The 25,598-nt window shown below is 34.3% G+C and overlaps 4 protein-coding genes across 7 annotated transcripts; 2 read left to right on the top strand and 2 right to left on the bottom strand.

Annotated features, from left to right (window-relative positions):
* Positions 1 to 462: 462 nt before the first annotated feature.
* Positions 463 to 5,215, bottom strand: LOC105832114 (protein HEXIM1). The gene is made up of 2 exons (XM_012672767.3): positions 4,748 to 5,215; positions 463 to 2,276 (listed from the first exon to the last, which is right to left on the bottom strand). Exons 1-2 carry the CDS (start codon positions 4,943 to 4,945, stop codon positions 1,257 to 1,259), a joined length of 1,218 nt encoding a protein of 405 aa, XP_012528221.1. The 5' UTR covers positions 4,946 to 5,215; the 3' UTR covers positions 463 to 1,256.
* Positions 5,216 to 10,472: 5,257 nt separating this feature from the next.
* LOC105832111 (mitochondrial import inner membrane translocase subunit TIM14) lies at positions 10,473 to 14,800 on the top strand. 3 transcript variants are annotated; one of them, XM_036283434.1, is made up of 4 exons: positions 10,473 to 11,814; positions 13,130 to 13,255; positions 14,186 to 14,399; positions 14,570 to 14,800. In XM_036283434.1, the coding sequence occupies exons 1-3, from the start codon at positions 11,191 to 11,193 to the stop codon at positions 14,396 to 14,398; spliced, it is 963 nt and encodes a 320-aa protein (XP_036139327.1). In that variant the 5' UTR covers positions 10,473 to 11,190; the 3' UTR covers position 14,399; positions 14,570 to 14,800. The 3 variants fall into 3 exon arrangements, with proteins under 3 accessions (XP_036139327.1, XP_036139326.1, XP_012528218.1); XM_036283433.1 differs by lacking the exon at positions 14,570 to 14,800 and having other exon boundaries at positions 10,483 to 11,814; positions 14,186 to 14,521; XM_012672764.2 differs by lacking the exons at positions 10,473 to 11,814; positions 14,570 to 14,800 and adding an exon at positions 12,526 to 12,652 and having other exon boundaries at positions 14,186 to 14,521.
* Positions 14,419 to 17,324, bottom strand: LOC105832110 (growth hormone-regulated TBC protein 1-A). Its single transcript, XM_012672763.3, has 7 exons — positions 17,184 to 17,324; positions 16,530 to 16,731; positions 16,222 to 16,452; positions 15,903 to 16,063; positions 15,719 to 15,827; positions 15,223 to 15,408; positions 14,419 to 15,130 (listed from the first exon to the last, which is right to left on the bottom strand). Exons 1-7 carry the CDS (start codon positions 17,201 to 17,203, stop codon positions 15,023 to 15,025), a joined length of 1,017 nt encoding a protein of 338 aa, XP_012528217.1. The 5' UTR covers positions 17,204 to 17,324; the 3' UTR covers positions 14,419 to 15,022.
* A 1,460-nt stretch (positions 17,325 to 18,784) lies between these two features.
* LOC105832109 (eukaryotic translation initiation factor 2A) lies at positions 18,785 to 25,174 on the top strand. Of its 2 annotated transcripts, none has more exons than XM_012672760.3 (12): positions 18,785 to 18,952; positions 19,519 to 19,782; positions 19,874 to 19,973; positions 20,537 to 20,712; positions 21,727 to 21,815; positions 21,879 to 22,029; positions 22,133 to 22,303; positions 22,473 to 22,647; positions 22,732 to 22,901; positions 22,998 to 23,093; positions 23,156 to 23,334; positions 23,417 to 25,174. In XM_012672760.3, exons 1-12 carry the CDS (start codon positions 18,925 to 18,927, stop codon positions 23,540 to 23,542), a joined length of 1,725 nt encoding a protein of 574 aa, XP_012528214.1. In that variant the 5' UTR covers positions 18,785 to 18,924; the 3' UTR covers positions 23,543 to 25,174. The 2 variants fall into 2 exon arrangements, with proteins under 2 accessions (XP_012528214.1, XP_012528215.1); XM_012672761.3 differs by lacking the exon at positions 18,785 to 18,952 and adding an exon at positions 18,981 to 19,211.
* The last annotated feature ends 424 nt before the right edge of the window (positions 25,175 to 25,598 follow it).

Here is a 25,598-nt window from a genome sequence, read left to right as displayed (position 1 = left end):
TTTTACAAAATACGTATGTATTACCACAGTATATTGTATATATATGTGTGTGTGTGTGTGTGTGTGCGTGCGCGTGTGTGGTGTGTGTATTACCATAGTATATACTGTGTGTGGTATTACCAGACACAAATAAAAATAAAGATTAAACAGATTTCAAGACAAAAGATTTTACAGCGTTTCCATTTTAAATAGATTATTTTATATGTAAGAAACGAGAATTTATAAGACAAAAATTATAAAGATGAAAAAATTTAACATAAAAAGTAAAAAATACCAGAATAAAAGTTTCTAATTTTTATAACTTAAAAAATTAAATTCTATTTTTCATTCAAAAAATTATTTCAAATTGTTTGAAATAAAAAAGTCAAGAATCTGTATAGACAAATATTCTAGGAATAAGGAAAAATGGACGTAAGTCTTCAAAGACTAATTCCATCATTGTTTATAATTAAAACATACATGTTGGAGCAAAACATAAAATTTATTAAAAATTGGAAATGCGAAAAACACTTTTGCGTATCTTACAATTTTCAGACCATAAACTAACATTTCGTCTTACTGACTAAAACTATACAATTGTACAAAGATTTTTAACCTCCTACAATATAGGTCATCACATTTGATAATATTACATTTTATACATATAATACTTCTGAGTCTAAAATCACGCTTCGCACTTTACTCATGTGCGTGTGTGTATACATATATATAATTATATATAGATCTGCGTTAGTTGATGGTCTGTAGACCGTCTATTTGCAAACATAACTTTTGCAATTGGCAGTACGCGAAAGGAGAAAGAAGTCAGGTTGAAAAACACAAATTTCATTGTACGATATTAGAATAAACAGGAGATAGAAGCAAATATAATATGATACGTATGGTAAATATTTTGTCAAGCAAAAATAACAAAAATAGCATAAACAGACGCGAATAGAATTCTCCTATGGAACTTTAATTCTATATTTATATTATTACACATGTATGTATCCACATGACTGTATACAGTCTTAAGGAAAAGAAGAATGGGCAAAGAGTGATAGTAATGAGATATTAAACGATAGCCTAACGAGATTTAGCAGGTATTAGAAGAAAGATGAAATGTTGTTCAATCACAACAAAATTGCATGAAGAAAGCTGCTTCTTTTAAATGTTGTAATTGTCGATATATCGAGTGAATGCAGCCTGTTTTTATCAATGGAAATTTCGTAATATCGAACGTAATATCAATACATACTAAGAAGCAATTTCGAAATCTAGGTAGGTAAACTACCGGTTTCATTCAGAGTTATGTGACCGTTGGAGAAATTAGTAGGTGTTATAGATGCTCTGGGACTTCCACTTTGGCTAGTATCGCAGCTATCGTTTTTGTTATCTGTTTTTACATTATTATCTAATCTAGATTTATAAGTATGCTCGGGAGATGTTACTGGACTCGAGAGGGAGCAACTACATCCACTTTGGTTGCTATTACTAGAACTGTCGCTGTCGCTTTCACTGTCGACACTAGACTCGGAGCTGCTCGCGCGTAATCTCTTTTCAGTACGTAACATTTCATTCTCGCGGCTCAACTGCTCGATCTGCTGCAATAGATCATCGATCCGTTGTTGATACAGCTTTAATTTCTTCGCCGTCTCAGAATCTGTAGTAGTAGACACGTTTTTATTCTCCGAATCCTTCTCCTCTCCTGTTTGATGATTACCCTTGTTACGTTTCTTTATTAATGAATCCAGTCTGGCTTCTAAGAACTTGTATTCTTGTATCAATTCCGTTTTCGTCAATGTGCTCAATCGCTCTTCATGTAGGTCTTCGTACGCCGTTGAAAATTCCTTCGTTAAAAATTCTTCCTCGTCCTCCGGGGACGAGTAAAAGTAATCTTCGTCGGAATCCACGCTGAAACTAGAGTCGCGAGTGCGCGACGGCGCCGACGGTTTTTGAAACATAGCAGGTACTTCCAATGACGCAGCTTCCGATAACTTTTGCTCGAGATCAGGCAGATCGCTGTGATCGGCCATGAGAAATTGCGTGGTGTTATACAAGGCCGGTGGTTGCCTACTAGTTTTAGCGATCCTGCCGATACATCTACTTCGCAATTGTTGTTGATACGACAACTGTTTTGAATATGGCTTTAACTTCTTATGCTTGGGTTTGCCTCTTCGTGTTTTTCTCTTCTTTGCCGCAATGTCCGTTCCATCGTCGTGCTGACCACCGTCCTGATCGCCGCTACCGCTACCGCTTTCCAATCTTCCACAGGAATTTGTAAGTGACTTTTGACACTGCAAAAAAGAAAGCAAAGCATACCGTTAATTAAATTTAATGCTCAATCTAATTAATAAAGATTACATGATAATTGCAATTTTATATTTATAATCTGTTTTACAAGCAAAGAATAAAAATCACTGAAATACTAAGGGCCCATACACGCAAGGCCTGTGTTCTAATATACATCAGCTGCGTTTCGAAATTCATTGTCAGTAGTTACTGAAATGTTTTTTTCTTTATTTTTTGTTGTCCTTTTCCGAAAATACTAATTCTTGAAAAATATAAAAACAATATTTTTTACTGTAAATAAATATCGTTTATAGTAATGTCCTGTGGAGATTTTTTAGGTTATTAAATTCAAATCTAAGGTAACTATTTTCAAATTCTTTAAAATCAAGATAGCAAAATCAACATAATGAATCAAAAACTAAAAAATATCATTGATTTAGGACTTGTTTTCTGGATTAATTTTTAGTCACTGATATTCGAATATAAAAAACATTTTCAAATATTGAAAGTTCAATATTTGAAGTTCAAAAGATGACAGAATCAAAATAACGAACAAAAAATTGAGAAATAATCAAATAAATTGTTCAATAAAAATAAATCTAAAAAACAAGTTCTAAATTAATGAGGCTATTTTTTTATTTTTAATCCGCCATATTAGCTTCTTGAAATTCAAAATTTTAGTCTTGGATTCAAATTCAATGATCCAAGAAAATATACTGATTTTATTGATGAAAATTAAAAGTTTTCAATTATTGGACTGCCATATTGAATTAACTATTTTAAATTTTAAATTTTTCTCGCATCTTACGAATTTGACTTCTGATTTTCATAATCAATAACTCGAAAAATCTCTGACAAGGAAATGACAAAGAAACTTTTGAATAAGCCGTAGTACATTCGAAAGATCAGATCAATGATTGTTAAGGGTTTTAGATGTATGATTTCTAGCTTCTGAGAAAATTGTATCGAAATGTGTGCATTTTTTTAGCCTGGAAGTACAACGGATAGCCAGCATTCACTATGAAGCGTGAAGACCGCAGATGATAATTGTGCGCCTACTACAATATTTCATTATTCGTGCGAGCCAGGTCAACACCGCGTGATAATTTTTTTTTAGATCCTAAATTACAATTAAATTTACTTTATTTATTTCAATAAAACCAATTTATTAACAACTTTATTAAATTTGTGTAATGTTACAAAACAAATTATAAAATGTTATTAATAGAAAATAATTTAAATAATTTTTACGTATAAAATATAATAAAAATATCAAAACATTTTTTAGTTATTATAATTCTAACGCTGTACAAGTTTCGCGTTTATTTGTTAATTTGTGTTTTTATTATATTTTCATTATATAATTATTTTATTTAATAAAAAATATTCAAATTGTTATTTTTCATATATTATTTTATATTTAACATTTAAAAATGTACATAACATTACAAAATTTTAATACAAAAATTTAATAAAACCACAAATAAATCTTTTTCTTATTAAAAAGAATAAAGAAAATTAATTTAATTGTGATAGAGTTGTTAAAAAAAAAATTATTAACGCGTCTTGAACTCCGCTCGTACGAATAGTAAAAATAGCCTCTGCGGCCACCGCGCTTAGGCCGGTTCTACAACAGGTGTAGTAAATCTTAAGTCATAAAAAATTAACCAGTTATATTTGATTATTCTTCTCATTCTTCAATTATGATTGGTCGATTTCTTACGGTTTAACGTTTACTACACCTATTTTGTAGACCCGGCCTTATGCGCGAATGCTGACCATTCATTATATATATTTCTATATCTACCAACAGGAAAATGTGCATATTTACATGCACATATATTAATCAAAATTGTTATGAGCAACTCTTTATTACGATTGGGATTTTTTAATTCAGCAAAGAACAAGAACATAATCGTATTAAAGACTCACTATTTATCGACTGTTAATATTTCAGATTTTTCTAGGAAAATATCTAGAAAATTTGTTAATTATTAGTTCACAATAAATATTAAATTCGTGATATTTTATACATTTCTGTTATTGTATAGATACTTTGTGAATAAATATATGCGTATTTATAACGCAATAATATATACATAATGTAAATCGTAAAATTATACACTTTCTTTTTCTCTTCAAACTGTATATTATTCGAATAGATAACCAAACTAATGAGAACGGTAAAATTAAAGTTTCGATCTAAAAAAATCCGAATATTATCGAGATGTAAATGCAAAACATAACGAGCAATATAAAATTAATATTGCATCACGAGCAAAATAATATAACCTAGCGAAATTTCAATCATAAAAATTCTCAACAGCTATAAATACTTCAATAAAATAGTAATTCTTTAAATCTATAGTATCTTAAAATAGAGGGAGTTTACCTTGCGAGCGAATAAGAGAGAGGAGCTTGGCATTTTAAAAATATTAATATTATTATCATCGCTTATTGATCGACCGGGCCTTACATTCCGTCCGTTGGCGCAGTCGACGTCCTGCTCCGCGTTCTCGCCGACAGGTCGCGGCACCCGCTCGGCTGCCGGAGGCGATGACGTCGCAGGCGTTGGCCCAGCAGCCTCGACGCCCGTCGTCGCGTCGTGCGCTCCATCGTCGGCCCAGCCGCCCGACGCTTTCCTCGTTGCCGTTTCCGCCTCACGCTGTTCCATGCGCGCAAAATGCACCGATACCCGTTTGTACACGATGGCACGACCACGTACCGTCACCAAGGAGTCACTCGCGCGTACTGGTACCACCCGCGCGCAGCACTAGTAACCGTATGCCCGCACCGTAAACAGCGATCGAATCGCCATGTTTGATTTGCCCGTGATTCTACGTACGATAGCGAGCGGCGACATGCTTACGTACCGTCCCTTCCCCGACTATCATGGTCCGCGCCCGCGCGCCGCCGTGCGGCCCTCTCTTGCGCCATCGTCGCGCGCACACGGCTCTCGTGTCGTGCCGTGCCGTGCCGTGCTCAGCCGTGCTGTGCTGTACCGTGCTCTGTTTGGCTCCGCGTTCTGTTCCCTCGAGTCGCGTCACCGAGCGCGCCTTCTCTTCTCTCGCGCATGCTGCTTCGATCCCCGCTGGATCGCGCTGTGCGCTGCGAGAGTATACAATTTACTGTACTGCCCGCAATTTGACCGCATTTGATGCTTTCATGTTGTACACAAGTATAATCGGACGTAATTTGTATACGTGACTTCTGTAATTACCGATAACCGCGGTCTATCGTGGTTTAACTAACGCGTACGTATTAAATGCATCGAGGGTTGGACGATTTCACGGGGAATTCATTCCCCCCCCCTCCCCCCGTGACCTCCCACTTGACTCGTAAATCACGTTTCATAGATTATTGTTCTATTGTATTTGTCCGCGGGTAGCTAATGGTCCTGCGAAACCTTTGGCTTCTTGTTTGTCGGTCATTCGATTTGTCATCGCGCTTCTTCCTGTCGTACTTCTGTCATTATGAAAGTAGAAATCGCATTGCGGAAAATACTCGAAAGTATTAGAGATCCCTCCCCCGCCTCCTCTCCTCTCTCCCCGTTTCCCCGGAAACAAAATGTTTGGTGCTTAGATTCGGATAGAATATAGCAGCAAATTGACATCAACTGATCCGCATTTGTGTTAAATAAATCGTCTGTTATGTTCCGCCAGCAGCGGTGCATCTACCAACTTAATCAGCTTAGATAACAGATTGTCAGCGCGCGCGGAAACTGTGCAGAATCCGTCATTTCGTAATTATTTAAATGATTTGATTACAAAACGGTAGATTCAGCTCGGTTTCTACAGACAGGTTGTTTTCTGTGGACATCATATTCCGTTAACAAGATTAGAAGATTACATTTACGTTGGCGTTTTACGAACAAAATTTGCAGCAGCAATTTTACAAAATCCGTTTTTATACGTAGACCAGATTTAAAAACATCACTCGAGTGCTGCTCCTATCTATCACTTTATCCTTATTCGTTGAAACAACGCTAAAATGATACCTGAGAGCACTTGGGTGATATTTCCGCTGCAACATTTTGATTATCGTTTCCATCTGCAATATTCAGATAAATAGAATCTCGATCCAAATTCAAGCTAATTGACAACATCGAGACAAGCAATCGTTGCAATCGATTTCAATTAAAAGAGATGAAAAACAATATCGACGTACGAAGTATGTGTGTCGGGAAAAATCCCATTTATCGTTGAAAGATTAAACAATCTAAATTCGTCCCGAAGACGTCGTTTGAATGTCCTATAATAAGAACATTACAGATATTTTAGGGATATTTAACAGATGTCCAATCAATATGTCCAATTTTTAACTGGCAAAAATTATTTTTTTAAATATTTTTTTTAAATAAAAGAATACTCTAAATGTGTTTTTGTTTATACATTTAACTTACAGATGGTTGTTCTCAATATTAGTTCTAAAATATTGTATTTTTATTGTTATACAATTGATGTTTAATGAACATCCAAAGAATGTACGTAGCAATTTCGCAAATAATCGCGATGAAATTGCATTTCTATATAATAAAAGGTGCAACATTGCGAGATTTGCGTTATCACTCTTATTTTGGCAAGAATGTGTTTTGAAAGAGGATTTCTTATAGCCGCAAAATTAGTCTCTAAAGTGAAAGATAAATAACACTATTTTAATAGTCAAACTTTCTTAGTTCTATTTAGAAATTAATTCAGAGATTTGATATTTCTTGAAAATATATATGTCAAAATATATTAATATAATTATTACATAACTATATTTTTTTAATAAAATAACACATCTAAAGAATGTGTATGTATAAAAAATCTATTATAAAAATTATATATATACATAAAAAATACAATTATATAATGAATTTTATATATTAAAATGACACTTTTAGGCTGTACATACTATATTTCATAGTACTAACGATGTTTATTGGATTGTCGTCTTTGGGTTACATTATCCCAGAGACATTCGAGTCAATATTTAATATGTCAAATGAACATTCATGCACGAAGAATGATGAAATTGTTGCTTAGAAAAACGTATATTTATAGGGATAACGAACTGTTTTCTCAATTCGAGTGTTATGTACATAGCATCGTCCACATACGGTAATCGAGAAAGGTGTAAGTGCGCATTGCCTCATCGTCCTTGCACGCACAAATGCGGAAAGGTATATTTTTATACGACGACAATCTTAGATCATTATTCATGATCGTGAAAAAAAAAAGTTTCCCCGCGTATAACAACATACACAATTCGTCTGTTTTTAATCTGTATGTTTTAATTTGTACTTTTTGTATTTTAAAATGATACAGTGAGTATGCATATTCAGACGTTGGGAAAATCACCGCGATAATATTCAATTATATAATAGATTATATATAATGCGTGTGCGTAATAATGATTATATTCTTCGGCTAGAAGGAAGAGAAAAGAAAATAGAAACAAGAAACAGACAAAGCATTTATTTTCGTTTTAAATCCTGCCCTTTAATAAGGACACTAAAAAAACACAAACAAATAAAAAAGAAGAAAAGCTACAAGTTATGGCAAAGAACACATAAAAACATAAGGGAATAATACAAAAAAATAAAAGTAAAATATAGCAGAAAGAGAGAGAAGAAGAAATGATCAAAAGTTAAAATACTCAGCAAATATTTTCTTTCATAATTGTATAACCGGAAATGTGCCGTTTACAAAATTACGTGTTTGCCATTACGTAAGCCTACCAAACAATAATCCGTTTGGTGTGACGTCTTCGGTTACTCACACGCTTGATTTGCCGTCGTTCGCTGTACTTGATGGCTTGGCGAGCCATTAATTGGCGATCGAGGGTAAAAAGAACGTTCACTCGCGCGAGCGAAATTCATTTGGCAAACAGAATCGCACATGGTGACCGCGCACACTCGACTCTCCGTGTCGCGTTACCCGATCGCATTGTGTTCGCGATTGAATCCTCGCTGGAGGAAAAACGGACTTTCGCAATAATGTGCCAGCGCGAACGTACACATCCTTCATTACAAAATGCAATTTCACGTCGGGCGAAGAGGGGGGGGGGGGGTCATTGCACTCTCTAGTCTTTACTATAGACCGGCGAGATTCGCGCCTTTTAAGGGAAAAAAATAAAATCGCTTGTCGAGAATAACAGCTGCAAATTCCAGCACGAGGATACGCCGCTCTCTCTCTCTCTCTCTCTCTCTCTCTCTCTCTCGCGCTCTCTCTCGCTCTCTCTTATAGCGATCGTAACATAAATCCAATGTTACCTTCTCCAATTGAGCGATAGCAACAACGACATCAATTTGTCGCTGTTGTTATCGCCGAACGATGTTGCTCAATCAAAGGCAAACACAAATATCGCTAATACGATGCTGGACTTGGTGAATCGTCGTCCGCGGGGAAGGCAGAGGGGAAAGAAAGAAGTGAGGTTCGAGTAATCCTCGAAGAAGAGATAAGAAAGCCAAATCGCAAGAGTCTCGTCAGGCCTGTCGCGCGGCAGGAGAAAGGAGTAAGAGTGATGTCACGGTACCCGCGACGATTGCACGTAGCGAATCTCGATCTTTTTTTCTCCTTCTCGTTCTTACCCCTCATTCCCTCTCCGTTCTTTCTCTGCCTCTGTCTTCTTCTCGTTTTCTTGTCGTCGTTCGTACGTACATTCGTTTATTTAGCATACGTGCGTAACGATGCGTGCGAGCATTACGTACACCCGTTACACGATTCACGAGCTCCCGCGCGCGCGCGCGCACGCACCTTACGCATCGCCGATATGTAATCCGCTACGAGTGCAATGTACGTGAACAACGCGCGGAGGACTATAAATACGGGGAGCCTCCGCTGCGTGGGGGAGTGTTCCGTCTTTACCGCCCATTTCCTTTTGTTTCCTACTCTGGCTCTTTCCCGTCCCCCTCCTTTTTTTTCTTTTGTTTTCGTTCTTTCGTCTCTAAATACGCGGATGCCATTCCACGCGCGCGGGAGCAGGCATCCGAGGGAGAAAGGAGGGAGGGAGAAGGATAGCGATTAACGGGCGGAAGAAAGAGAGGGGGAGGGGAAAAGCGACACGAGGGGGTATTTAACCAACTTCACTCTCACTCGTGCGTGCGTTTACGTACGTATAATATACGTATGCGCTATCGCTGATGCCGCGAAAGAGGCAAACAAAAGAGTGAAAGATGTTCAACGTGCGGAGAAACGCTCGCGCGAGCTTTATTTGCGAGAGACAAAGACTCTCCCTTTCCCAACATCCGCCGAGCGATTAATTTACCTCGAACGTGTGGTGCATTATAATAAGAGTCTTCGACCGATGAAAGCTATATTAGGCGTTCAGCTCTAATATTGTAAAAAAAATAGCTTGCTGATTCGAAACATTGCTCACTATAACTTAACCGCTCGCACGTTGTATTCGTGCGCGTGCTTTCTTTCTCTTTCCTTCTGCCCCCGTCCCCCCCCCACTCTCTCTCTCTCTCTCATTCTCTCTCCCGCGTGTCAGGTCGCCCATATGCGTGGCCTTAAAGGCCGCCGCACACAGATTCAGCGGCGGTAGGTGTGTAAATCACAGCACACAAAGTCTCAACGAGGAGAGAAGCCCCCTTGAGCGTGCACGAAAACACGGTTATAATTTACATTGACGATACTTTAGAGACCGGTCCGTTTGGTACACCGTGTGACCATGCGAGTACACGCATTACGCGCAGCTTCACGTAAATAGCGTTAAGCGCGACGTGTAAAGTAAGTGCGTCCCGGGCGAAGGAAACGTACGACGTGAGTTAGGATTATTATTTCAGGTGTCCCGATACGCGGGCATTCCGTTATCGGTAGCGCCCAGCCCGGGGTCGTTAATGCCTTTAACACGGAAATTTATGCGCGTGCCTAGGGCACGTTGCGTACGCGTCTCTCCTACATATGCGTTTCGATAAACACTTAAATTCACGCGTTAAGGCATTAACGACCCCGCGCGCACATACGCGCGCTCGCTATGCTCCTGTGTCAATTCGCATGTGCTACAACTTGAGTAGCAAGTCGTCATCCTTCGCCGCGCACGATTCGCCCCCTTCAGCTGTGTCTGCGCTTGTTCTATGCGCTAACTTCACTCGGAACCTACTTTTCGCTTTCTCTGTGGTGTGTGTGTGTGTGTGTGCGCGTGCGTGTGTGTGTGATATGTATATACGTGTGTACGTATGCATGTATGTATGTGTGAAGTATTTCGTGTGTGTGTGTGTGTGTGTGTGTGTATATGGCGCAAATGCGATACACTACACATATACGCGGATAGGTACCGCGTCGACAGTTGTTGCGCATGCGAGTGCGACAGAACGACAGCGTAGTCTACGGGTCACATTTGTGCGTCTTATTTGGCGTGATGAGGGGATATGCGGAAGAGTACCGGGGCGGGATTGAACCACCTTGTTGCTGCAACGCTTTCCTCCGACGATCGTCGAGAAACAGATTTGAAATTTCATGTGTAGTATTACCAGATTACCGTTCCTGAACTAGCAACTATCTTTTGTCTCTTTTTGTTTCACGCGGAAATCCCGTTGCGGGCCAAAGAAAGAAAACGATATATTATATATATTGATATATCAATGTATATATAAACTTTCATACAGATCTCGTGCAAATTGTCGTAGACACGTTTTGCTCTCGTGTATTCGTGTATTCGTGTCTGTCGAAGTCTCAACTTCTACCGAAGTTATATCGGTCTCGCAATATACAGGCAAAGAGAGAGAAAAAGAGGGGAGGGGGAGTGAGAGGAGAGAAGGGAAGGTAGGGAGATTGAGTTAACCGGGACTAGCGTTAATCAACGCTGGTATACGACCTACGCCGAGATTGCCGAGTCGAGAGCGAGCGTTTCGGTATTGATGATCGTATAGCCGAAAATCTCTCTCTGGAGCTCTCGCGAGAGAGGAGAGACAGACGATAATCGCCCCAGACGATGTCGGTCCCTGCCTTGCCGCATCAGGAGCACGCTACGACGCTACGACGTTTCCCGCGGCTCTCGCCCAGCCATGACAAAACCTCGACGGAGAAATCTCCAGGCGCGAATCGATGCACGTGTACAATGGGATACACGCGCCGCTCCGCTCCGCGCCGCGCCGCGTGGCGCCTGGAAGGAGCGAGATCCCCGATGACGCGCGCGCGGCCAGGAGGCTCGTTCGAAAATCCGATTTGGGACGATTCGGCCGATTCGCTGACACGATATTCGATATTTATGTGCGCGCGTGGAAACGCGCGACTACCGTGCGTCTCGCAACGCGCCGGCTTCGCTAGTGCGTACGTATGTAGTATGTATATACTATGTATACGCGCGCATGCGAATGTAACGACCGTTCGCGCGGTCTCCCGCAGTCGCAGTCGCGTCTACTCCGCGTATCCTCGCGGAGCTCGCTTGGGGACCTCCCGGGATCGGGGAGAGCCAGGGAGAGCGATCGGCGACGCTGCGTTGGGATCCGCGTCCCTCGTGGCGTTGGACTCTGTGTTTCTCTCGCACTTGACCTTTAGAGGGCTGCAACAATTTTTTTTTCATGCTCAGAGTGAAAATTTTGTTTTGCAGGAAAAAGTATATCTTTATTTATATAAATTTGCTCGCATAAAGTACGATGCTCTTTTCGAAACATTGTATGTAACATCTCGCGAGCCTTTAAAGGTTAAAACGAAGTAGGATGAGTTGAATGTCAGAGGGGAAGAGAAAGGGAGGAAAGATGAAAGATGCGGAAAGCTCGGTTACAAAGAGCCCAAAGCCTTCCGCATTGGCTGTTATCAACTAGAAGCTGAAACCAGCGGTCGATTGGCGCCGAGCAGGCGTTCTCATCCTCATGACAAAATTTGCGTCGTTACTATATTTAAAAAAAAAAAAAAAAAAAAACGAAGACCTATTTCTAAGGATATCCGATACTGTTCTAATCGTAATCGCCGTATTTGTTTCTCCCCCCCTTCTTCACCTCTTTCAAAGATAGAGAAGAATGAGATATCGCTTTTTTAAAATTTTATTTAAAAAAAAAAACTGTAAAAGGTGCAGAATTGAAAATAGAATCTTGCTCCTAACTGCACTCCTTTTGTATTTCAAGTGCAATAATTGTACTTTCTCTAAGCTTTGATAATAAGAAAACAGATAAAGACATAAACAGATGTAATTAAGAAGATTAAGTATGATCCAAGCTCTGCAAACACGATAATTATATTGCCTGTGTGTGTGTGTGTAGTGTGTGATTGTGTGTGGATTGTGATATGTACAAATGATAATGAAGGATCGCGATTTTATCATGACAATGGTAATGCTCTCGAAAATAGCGCAGATGGAGCAATGATCGCGTGATCGGTCGCGGTCACGCTAAAATTATTTTCTCCCGGTATATACACAAAATTACGTCTGCTTTTGAAACACTTCGAATAAGATGGTAAGAGCACTGAGGAATTTACAGAGAAGAAGTTAATAGTGAAATTCGCATTTTTCCTATTGCAAGAACGCAAAACTATCCGTATTAATGTTAAACTCGAGATGTGTGCAAGCAAACAAATGCAGTGTCAAAGTTCTTTGTCACACATGAATATTTCGTAATTTTTTGACGTCGATAGACGTATAGTATTACTACTATAAAATGACGACAGTTTTATAATAAGAACTTTCGTGCAGTTTATATAAAATGACATTCAATCCCTAACAATAATAGTTTAAGTTTAATTAAGTTTTTAATTAAGAAGGTTAAGTTTTCTCAGTGATGTTGGTTCTCCTTCAGTGTTTTATAATTTATAATATACTTTTGCTTCTGGCATAACATTTTATTATGTCTCTTAAAAATATAGTAATATAAGAATAACATAAGAATGTTAAATTTAAAATGTTTGATGAAGATGAAGAAAAAATTATTTTCCAGGCGAGCACAGTTGTAGCAGCAGGTATTGGCCTGGCGGCTATTGGGTTTGCAGGGCGTTATTTGCTCAGGAGAATGCCAAATCTCTCACAGAGGATGGCAGATACAATGAAGATGCTAGATTCTCAGGTAGAAATAATTTTTCTCAGGGTTGAAAATATTGTTTCATAAAGGGATTTGTTATCGTTATTACTCTTTAAAAAGATTATAATTAAAAAAAAAATAATGAGCTAAAAATAACAATTTGTTGCTTTTTACTTTGCTGTAGAGTATTAATTATAAATAAGTAAATATATATAATTTTAAATGTGTAATATTTAATGTGATCTATATTAATCTATATTAATTGCAATAATCAATATTAAATTTTGAAATTCTAAACTAATAATTTCTGTAGAATAAGCTTTTTTTGATTAATCTAATATTTTTCCATCTTTTGTAATCTTTTTATGTTAATACTTTATTTTTTAGTATACTTTACATAAAAATTTAAATTGTATGTTATAAACATGAATTTTATTAAAAATGTTTACTATTTGTAAATATTAATATCACTGATAAGAATGCATTCCAGTATTTATTCCCAATAATAAAATCTACAGGTCACATTACATATATGCGATAACTTGGAATGCAGTTTAAAATATAAAGTTTACAAATATCCTTCAATATTTAAAATATATTATAAAATATGAATATATATATGTGTGTGTGTGTGTGTGTGTGTGTGTGTACACATACATACATATATATATAACTTATATTTATTGCACATAACTTTTACTCTGGCACATCAATTACTGAATATATTTGTGCATTCGTATTGCGCACTGGTACGCATTTATATGCGTACCAGTATGGAATAAGTATTAATTTAAATAATAGGGAACTAAAATATTCATAAAAATGACGATTAAATGTTATTTTTATTGTTGAAAAAAATGTCATGATAACAGTAACGGCGTTCTAAGTGATGTCTTTCAACTTAATTTTTTTCTCAAGTTTTTCACAGTTGCTTACTTATGTATGAAAGTGCTAATATTTTATTGACATTCGTAGTCACTAGCGAACAGCAAATATTACAAGGGTGGCTTTGAACCAAAGATGACGAGGCGGGAAGCCAGTTTAATCTTGGGCGTGTCGCCAACAGCTAGTAAGGGCAAAGTAAAGGAACAATTTAAGAAAGTAATGGCTGTGAATCATCCAGATCGCGGCGGTTCTCCATATATCGCTGCAAAAATTAATGAAGCAAAGGATATGCTCGAGAAATAATGTATGCGAAGCATAGCTTGTAATATACATCTGTAATGTATTTAAGAACAAAATTTTAATGTACATAGTTATAATTTAATCTTACATATTATATACTCTATAATATATAATATTATTTTTGAAGCCGAGTATGTCAGAAAGATTAACCTCTTTAATACTTTTACTATTCAGATTATCAAGTTTTCAAGAAAATTTGTGCATAAATAGAGGCTGTGCATATGCGTATAAATTCAGAGTCAATTATAATAAAATATTACAAGGATAACTGTTTTTCTCAGACGTCTAGTCAATATTCTCATATCATTACTCTCATAAAATATCACAATGTAACTTTTATAGTACTTCGTAATACTTTGTATTGTTAATATCCTCAGTAAAGTATTTATAACTTGTTTTTCTTTATTACAGCGTATATACAATAATAAATTAAGATAAACTTAACTTAAAATAATTGAGTGAATGTATAGCAATTACATTGCTAAAAAAACATGTATAGCAATAGAATATAAAATAATTATGCAATAACAATATAATACAGCTTCATATGCATTCAGTTTGCAAAAAATGCAAACAAATAACAGACTAGAGTATTTCGGTGTATGCGGAAAAAATCGGTCATTAATACTATCGTTCAAGCTTATCTTGCTTTTGTCTCATACGTTGTTGCATAATCTTTGTTCTTAGTTTTGTTATTGTGCTCCCAGGCAGTGATCCAGGTACTTTAAAAATACTCTGCAAAACAGCAAAAATATTCACCTTTGTAAATATTTAATTTTCTTCTCTAATTTGAATGTTTCAACTATGTGCGATGTGCAGCTACTTACCTGCATAAATTCGTGACATCGCAAAACAATACTGTCTTTCGTAATTTCCTTAAAACATTCAGCTAATGTTGTAAAATCTTGACAAGCTAATATATTTGACTTGTTCCTTTTTATAAGAGTCAATGCGACACGGAAGATAATCTTTGTGCCCTCGTAAAAGAGACAATCCCAAATACGCAGAGTGGTCTGTGTAAAATTCGAAAGTATGTAAATATTTTCAATGTTTTGCAGTCAAAATATTTGGGTATTTTGTACTCAAAATATTTGACATTTTGTATACATTCAAATGTTATTAAATGACAACTTATTCTTGTCTTAATTATAGAATGCTTTCCATTTGGTGACACAAGTCGTTCTTTGTTCTCAAATTTGTTACTCATTGAATGCCAAATAAGTTAGAACAATGCTTACATCGACTTGTCTCACTAAATCGATCTGTGTCACTGAAATGGAAAACATCTATACTGACTTATAACGTACAAAAATTATGACGTACCTCTATAGGTAAAACTTCAACAAACAAGCACACAAACCATTTAGTTGTAATTACTGGCCAAGGTAATCCTACGTTTGTCACATGCTGATACACATCAGGCACCTTTATTCTGTAAAAATAACGTATACGCATATGTGCACAAATATTGCTGATGGATGAAATTAGTGCATAAATTCTACTTTACCTTATTAATTCTGCCAGCACGTCGATGTCGGTGAGTAGGCCGTCCATCGTGCATGTATAATAATCTGGCAGGATTTTATCAATCAGCACTTTCAGTAACCAAAATGCTGTTTCTTCATTTTTTGTTACAATCAAAAGTAAACCCGCTATGTAATTTAAACCCTGAAAAAATATTAAAAAGGTTTTGAATGAAACGGAATAAACACTTGCTTGAAAAATTTTGTCAAAAAATCGTATTTATTATTCATTTAAATTTTTCATAAAAATTATATTACTATTTATTTTATTCATATATTTGGAGTGTGCACAGTAAATATTACCTGGCAATATCCGACAGTTTTGTTTTGATGAGCGAAAGCCAGCAAAATATTATATAATTGATGCTGTTGATTCTCTGTATTGTTAAAAAAAATATTGTCAGGAAACGTTCTTGGGAGATCAGTTTTAATAATCTCAGCGGTTTCTGCATTGTAAGGAGACATCAGTAACTTTTGATAAAGATCTGGTGATGCATTTTTCATGTTTTCTCCATCGGTCACAGCAAGCCATACCTATAATGACCCAATTTTTTGTATTCCATATACAAAATATGATAAACTGAGTTTTTTAATTTAGCTTTGTATATTACCAAGCCTCTATGTTCTCCTGGAATGCCTTTACGAACATATCTTTTGAGCGTGGTGCTTCGCTGGAGGGACTTTCCCTCGCCAATAACTTTTGCCCATTTTCTGGCCATTTTTGCGAGCACCTTGAGGTACTCGGACATAAAATCTTCGTATGTTTCATAATCAAAGTCATGGGGTCGTTCGAAACCATATTCGTCCACATCACTACAAACAAATATAAAAGTAGATATATAATATATATATATATATATATATATATATATATATAGTTTATAAATAAAATAATTATATCTTATAATTATATAATTAAAAATACAATTTATTGTTATTGTTGCCAAGTAAATATTACGTCCTATATTTTAATACTTCTTTTATTATAGCACGTTTTATGAACTAATACGTAATTAAGATGAAAAGAAAAGAAAAGGAAAGTTTTGACAGAAAAAGAAAATGGATCTTTAATTATCAAAGTGGTTCGGGGATGGAAAAACATAACCTCGGTCAGACAAAAATAAAAGCACAAAACAAACGCAATATTTGTGAACCGACTTCGTCGAGAGTTACGATTGCGTTCTTGGAATGCAGTACACGAACGTACACGCGTTCTGTTCGGGGGAGAAAGGGAAAAGGAGAACAGCACAACAGGTAACAATTACCTGAAGCATGAACTTGCCATGCCCTATGCAGCTCGGTGGGTGTCGGAAAGATTTATAATCGCGTGCGCGTGCAGCTGCGTCCATAGATGTTCTTGTATATGAAACGCCCACGGGTTTCGCTTATCGGCGTCGGTGACACCTGATCGCGTTTGCAGTGATGACTCGCAACGCTTCGAAACGTGCGGAGGAAGGACCGCGACGCACGCCTCCTGCTCTCTTCGCAAATGCCTCTTCGTCCCACTTCGTCTGTCCGTCCGTCCGTTTCGATGCCCGAGCGTCTGAATAGAGAGAGGGTAAAATTGCGAAACACCGTCCCCAATGTCCCCATTCTCGCAATGTATCCGATGTATCGCCGTCAGAGAAATCGTTGTGGAGCATCCCACAATCGCAGCAGACGTCTCCAAATATAAACTATGGCCCATAGTTCCGGTCCTCACCTTTGTAATTACAGATTATTCCATGTCGGCAGTCGACATCATGCAATTTGCAATATCCCGCGGCGATTCGAAAAGTGCGATCAATCGATCGACCACACGTCTCTGTACAGCGTGCGCCCGGTATATTCGGTACTGTAAACGCTCACGTGTTTAAAGTATATAGGCACACAATAATATTGATATAAGATATATTATAATATAAGATTAGTATTTATAATATATTATATATATATATATATATATATATGTTGCGCGCTCTTACAACTTAATTATTTTGATAAAGATAAGATAATTAAAATGACATATAAACGTATCTTTGAAAAAATAAATTTAATTTTAAATTTATCTACATAAAAGATAAAATTATCCAGCTATAGAACTATATAATATAGATTTCAGAATTTTCTTTTCCCCTAAAAATGTTGTTAGGTTTTAGTCTTTCAAAAAATCATTCATGCACTGGTGAAATATATTTCTTCTCAAAATTCGAAAATGCTAAGAAAATCTGTTTTCAGAATTTTTCATATTTATGAATTCTGAAATATTTTAACACTTGTATTGAAATTTCGAGAAATTTTTTAAAATTATATATATAACAATTTTAAAAAATTCTAAGAAAACTGTTTATCGTGTCAAAATTTTTCTTTGAATTCTTTTTTTATTTTTAATTTAAACTTCAAAATTTTTCAGAATTTTTGTATAATTTTATAACTTTTTAGAAAATTTAAATTTCTTTGATTTTTTAACACGAATTTTATAATTTATATATAAAAATTATGGGAAAGGTTTGTAGATTTTTGAAAAGCTTCCAATTCGTAAAAATTCAGAGAAAATTTTTGATAACCCAAATTTTTTGATAACCCAAATTTGAGAGAAAATTCCTCTCTCTCTTCCGTAGAGTCTATTCTGTAACTCTTAATGAAAGTGTCGATATATTGTTATATTGTCGTTGAGAACATATCACATGACAAAAAAGCTGCGCAACGACAATATAACGATACTGAACTGTCGTTAAGAATTACAGAATACAGGTCTACAGTCCACCTAACAATTCTGATAATATAGGCTGATCGGCGATGCCCGAGCCCGATGCCATAAATTTAATTGCTTATTCGTGCTTATTCGTCTGAAGTTAGCTCGACCACCGGCTCCCGGCGTGATGCGCTCGAAGCAGTCGGAGCTCGGAGCCGGAGTTCAGAAGCGCCTGACTTCAGACTGAACTGAGCGGCATAGATCGTGTCGGTTCATCGTGCGTGGATCGGTGGCTCGTGCGGGCTGCGGCACCACATGGTGACGGTGGTAAAATGGCTTCACCTGTGCCCTGCGTCGTTGGTAAGTATTTTCTCCAGACTTCTCACACGGATATGCGAGACTGTCGACCATCGCTGTTGTGATGCGATCCTCGAAAACACTCGCTTCCGAGGAATGCACGTCGCCGAACGAACGTCCGTTGACATTCCGAGTGCTCGTTGCGCATCGCACTCGCGATGAACGTGCTCGACATGTGCGTGTGTACGTTTTGCGGCACCGGATCAGGTTGAGATTATTTGCCGCGGTCATAACAACACCTCACGGATTATGAGAAACAACCGTGAGATTTTAATGGCTCTAACCTCTAATTGCTGACGTGTATACTCAAATGTCATATGTTGACGCAAGTCTCGCGAGAGTAACGCTGGAAAAAAAAAGAAATGTTAAAATCGACACGTTCGTTTTGAATCTCTCGGAAACAGAGATTCTTCAATCGTTTGAGCAACGACTTTCTTATTCATTTTAGTAGACAATTGTATATGAGATATATTTCCTAATTATACATCTAATAAATTGTCTAACGTAATAATTAAACCTGCAATTTTTGTCGTTATTACATGTAAGAGAGATAATAACATATTTTACAGTGAGAGGGTCCAATGGTATCAATCTGGCATATGGTCCCCCGTCCTATGAACCAGTCAAAACATTTCCCAAAGATGACAGTAAAAACTGTAAGACCATGCTCTTTAGTCCGGATGGTCAATATTTGACATGGTCTAATTCATCTAAAGTTAAAATTGTATCCTGCAAGACATGGCAGATCGTTGCAGAGATTCAACGACCAAAAATCTGTGCTCTTAAATTCTCTAGTAACAGTACTTATCTTGCAACTTGGGAACCATCTTTTGGTAATTAATACAACATTGTATTTTGAACATAAATAAAGTCACATTAATTTTGTTTGTATCCATAATTAGAAACACATTGATTTAATTTTAGTATCAAAAGAGGAGCCTCAGGGGTCACAAAACTTTCACATATGGAAGGCTGAAACTGGCGATCTAGTTCAACATCTCATTCAGAAGAGAATGGTAGATTGGTAATGTATCACATGCTGAAAGATTATGTCAATCAGGGTTGGGCATTTACATATAAAATATAAATAATGTACATTACATATACAATGTAAATTATGTTTATATATCATCTATTTAAATAACAGAAGATTCCGATTTTATCAAAATAATGAAAATTATATTTTTTCCATTTTTAATATTATATATTTTTATTTTATTAATACTAAAGTCAGATTATATAAAATAATTTTATAGTTTGATTACTTTTTTGTACTGTTATCCAATTTATAATTACAACATTGATTGTATTATGTGTCTGACAAAGATTTGTGTAAACAAAACATAAACAATATGTAATCCATATAAGTGTAGATGAAATTTATGTATAATTCTAATTCCGATTTATCTTTCTGCTTAGTTTATTTAAAATTAATCTTTTTAATTAATCTTAACATCTCTCTTTAAATTAATAATTAGAATGATAAATAATAATTAAACAGTTAAGTTTATATTATGTAATTGATATCTTTATTATTAGATGTATAATGCAATACATTGAAATAATAATTTATTTATTTAAAAATAGGGAGCCACAGTGGTCGAGTGATGAAGAATTTTTTGGTATATTAAAAGGAGGAAATGTTCTTTTATATGAAAATAACAACTTTGATAGATATGTACACAAAATAGGTAAAGGCAACATTGCCAAATTTAGTATAGCACCTGGTAATGCACCATACCATATACTCTGCTATATGCCAGGTAATTATATTTGTTGTATTCTTTATATTGTGTAACATTAATATAAATACTATAACAGGAATTATAAATTGCGATATGAGATACTGAAATATGGAGATTACTTCTTAAAGTTATTTGTCATAACTTGCATGTTAAGTATGATAGCGTTCACATATAGATATTTATATAAATTTTATAAAAATTTAATTATAAAAAACTGTTATAATAACAACACTTTTTTAAACTATTTAATAATTAAACTCTAATCTTCATATTTATTTGATTTTAATATTATATAAAAAATTAGTGTGACAATGTATTAAACAATTTAGAATTAATACAGTTGCACTGACTATACTATACTTCACAAGATGTTTTATTTTTTCAGTTTTACTCGTGTGTGTGTGTGTGTGTGTGTGTGTGTGTGTGTGTGTGTGTGTGTGTGTGTGTGTGTGTGTGCATTTCATATAAATATAATAAAAATGATAGATTAAAGATCTTAAAATAATTATGAATATATATGATCTATTATTTAACAAAATATATAAAGACAACACATAATAGAAGTATAAATTGGCACTTTTCATAAAGTAGAATTTATAATGGAAAGTTTTTGTGATTATATAGTATACAATTTATATGTGTATTTTCTTTTGTTAAAGAAATTGGTATTGAGATACAAAATTTCACAATACAGTTCTGATAAACATTTGCCATTATGGATTATTTAAACTTAATGTGCTTGTTTGCATTGAATTATTAATTAGCATGGCATAATATTAATGCTGTAATGTATGTTACTCTACATTTATTTTTAAACTCAAATTCAAATTTCTGTGCATTATTATTGCAGCACTCTCCACATTTAATATCTCTCATAACAATGAATGATTTATATACATACTATCTGTATATTATACATATAAATGTATATATATATATATGTGTATATATATATATATATAAAATGTATATTATATATAAATTACTAAATATATATTTTTTAAATAAACAGTTTTTTTATATGCAATTCAGGAAGCTCTGGTCAACCTTCCTTTGGAAGATTATTTAAATATCCCAAGTTTGAGATCGGAGAAGCAATTGCAAGCAAAAGCTTCTTCCAAGTAAGTTTTAAACATATCTTTATTGTAAATATTGTTTCTGTTTTAACTCACTATTGTTTTCAGGCAGACAAAGTCGATATACATTGGAATCGATGTGGAACAAATGTCTTATTGATGACTAATACGGAAGTTGATAAGACTGGTGCATCGTATTATGGAAAACAAACATTGCATCATCTCAATACAAAGGGCGAGACAGCTATGGTTATGCTCAGTAAGTCCAAGCTAAATTATTGTTTTCAATTAGCATTGAAAGAGAGAGTTTAGAATAGACGAGACTTATTTTAGAATATTATAATGAAAATTCTTCTGATTAGGTAAAGAAGGTCCTATACATGCAGTAGAATGGTCTCCTAGGAACACGGAATTCTGTGTGACATATGGCTTTATGCCATCTAAAACAACGTTGTTTAATTGCAAATGCGAAGCTGTCTTTGAATTCGGCATGTCTTATAGAAACAGTATATATTATAATCCACATGGCAACAATATCCTTTTATTATCTTATTCTTATTATTAACTACTGAATCTACATACGCTAATTACAGTTAAATAGTTTTTAACTATAACAATACTTGTGATAGAAAATAACAGTATACGCTGAGAATTGCATGTTAGGCACTTGATTATGCATTGATTTCCTTGACTACTGTGTACTATTGCTTTTGGCTGGATTTGGCAATCTTAGGAGTGGTATTGAATTATGGGATGTTATTAACAAAAAACTTATTGCTAAAACTGATGCGCCAGATACCACACTGTTGCAGTGGTCACCAGATGGTGAACATTTCATGACTGCAACTACAGCACCTAGATTACGAATTACTAATGGGTAAATTGATACACATTAGAAATTATATTAAATTTAGGAAATTTTTATCTGTGTATTGTAAAATTAAATAAATTAAATTATTAGATTTAAAATTTGGCATTATACCGGCTCACTAATTTATCAACGACCCTGGAACAATCAAGAAGAACTTTGGGAAGTGGCGTGGCAAAATTTCCCTTTGAATGTGTTTCCACAGAAACCTATTAGTTACAAAGCCGTTGAGGGTATTGTGACCAATCTTAATCAATCACAAGGTAATAGCCATTGTAAATATAAATTATTTTGCTATTATATTTAAATCTATATATAAATTTTACAATAAATATTCAGCGACACTTATATATTTTTAGCACCAAAAGAAGCATATAGACCACCATGTGCTAGAGGACAAAATATTACATTTAAATTGCATGATGATATTGAAACGCCTTCTAAGTCAACTGAACGTAAGTATGCAAACGCATGTATACAAAAGAATATTTCATTGTTAATTCAAATTTGTTTATAGCAAATCCATCCAAAGCTGCATTAAAAATGAAAAAAAATCGGGAAGCAAAGAAAGCTAAGAAAGAACTAGAGTCTCATAATCCTACTGTCAATGAACATGTTACAAGTACAACAGCGAACATAAAAATAGAATTAACTGATGATCCTGAGAAAAATAAAAAAATAAAGAAAATAACGAGCGTAAGTATATCATCTAAACAGTAATGTTTCTTTTTTCTATTTCTTACATTACTATATTATTAAGGATTTTGATTTATTACAGAAATTAGATCAAATTTCTAAATTGAAAGAGCAGTTGAAAGCAGGAAAACAGTTAGAAATAAATCAATTAGACAAGATTAAAAAGGAAGATGAATTGCTGAAAGAACTTGAAGAGCTTACTTTATGATAAATCATCCAAATGTCAAATGGAATCTAATTAACTTGATCTACAAACAAAACAAGCTAAGAATAGCTTTTTTGAGTAAAATGAATCCAAGAAATATTTACGGGTGAAAATCAAATTGTTTATCTCTACAACTTGATAAAGCAGTAAGACTGTATTGTGAAATATTTTGGATAAAATCAAGCCCAAATCTCTCTCACTAGTTATCATTGATTCTTAATCCAAGAATTGTGTTCGTAAGCATAATTAAAACTAGATAACTCTATTAATTTTAATCTACAGAACACTGTATAGTACAATATTCAGTACTATTGGAAGACTACCTACATTTCCTGATTTTACTAATATAAACTGAGAGATGAGAGAATCATCTTTCTATCAAGGGATAGTTGCAGTGTGTACCAATCTCTCAACGAAAATCTTAAATTATTTGTGCATTTGACTAATCATTATCAAATTAATGAAAACTGCTGACTAGTTGAAAGCTTACTACGATTGAAAATACTATAATTTAAAATTTATCAGACCTTTTCAAACAGAATGCGTTCCTGACGGTATAAGAATATATAATATTGTTCTTATAATATCTTGTTTTATCTTTTTCTACGAGAATTAATTTTAGAATTTGAAATTTTATGTAACATATATCTATAATGCAGTACTATATTTTGCATTTAAATATCTTTGTCATTCTGCGCATTTATAAGAACATTACTTAATGTAACGAAATCTTTTTTTTGCAATCGAAAATTGTATTGCTCAGATAAAAATTGATTACAAATTTAAAAAATTCTGTATACTTTAAATTTATTTAAAATTTTTTCTTATATTTAAAATTTGTTTTGACATAATTATTTTTATTAATGTTCTAAACTATTTGTTCTAAGCTTATTTCATGTATAATATATTTAGATAATTCAAATTGCAATTTTTTGTATTATATCAGTATTAGAGTTTCTTATAGTAAATTTTTTTTGTAGTTTTCACAACATTTATGGCCATAAGTATAATTAGAGTGTAATATATTATTAAGTATATAAATAAATAAATAAAACATTGGAACATTTTTTCAAAACGACAAAATCTGTTTAGATGAATAAACTACACTTATAGAATATATAAGAACAACATTAATAAGAATTTGATTATGATATAAACAGAAATAATAGTTATTTACGTTATGTACAGTGAGATGAGATTTTATGAAAATAAATTCTTAAAGAAATTATTGATCGGATGTCAATGAGACATATCCTATTCATTAGAATAAATTGTATAAAAACTAAAAAAAACTAAATTCTATATCTCAAAAAAAAAATTTCCTAAAGAATCACGAATGATATATTCAAGAATGTTTTATTCGCGATAAGAAATAATTAATTCCGATACAAAAGAAGTAGTTTTAAATTATGTAAGAAAATGTGATCGCAATTAATATACGTTGAAATAGAGAATTTAAATCGCATATATTGGGATTGTGTCTCTTTGTTTCTTGTTCTTTTATTACAAGTGCAGAAGCATTACTGAAGAAATGAGAATAAGAATATGTTGTTTTTGCCTTATTCTCTACTTCGCAATTGTATTAAACAAAGTGAACAAAGTAATAAGAAGGTAATAAATTTGTTGTTTACAGAATGTCTTTGATCAAAGTTTAATTAATTGACCATTATAATATAAGTACTCGTAAAGCTTAAAAGTAAATTTTAAAATTATAATTTATAATATTTAATTCTGTTTTTTATGTGCCAAATTGCAAAAAATAGTTTTTTTATTTAGATTAAAAAATACTCTAAAGTACATTACTCGATAAATATCTAGGACGATTTTAGACTTTGATTAATTTAAATAATTATTATTATATATATAAATAATATTTTTAAAAATTCACCTTTATATAATTTAACTTGATTTAATCTTAATTTTTAACTCAATTTTGTTCATATAGTTTTTAGTGTAATGTAACTGTTACAAATGAATTTTCTAAACCATTAACTTTAATTTAGTTAAAAGAGTATATTACCTCGCTCAACGCTGTTACATTCTAAGGGTGGAGGAATAA

This window comes from Monomorium pharaonis, chromosome 2 (assembly GCF_013373865.1).
Source record: "Monomorium pharaonis isolate MP-MQ-018 chromosome 2, ASM1337386v2, whole genome shotgun sequence".
Taxonomy (NCBI): Eukaryota; Metazoa; Arthropoda; class Insecta; order Hymenoptera; family Formicidae; genus Monomorium; species Monomorium pharaonis.
The sequence above is the reverse complement of the archived record's forward strand: the minus strand, read 5'-3'. Positions and strand labels throughout refer to the sequence as shown.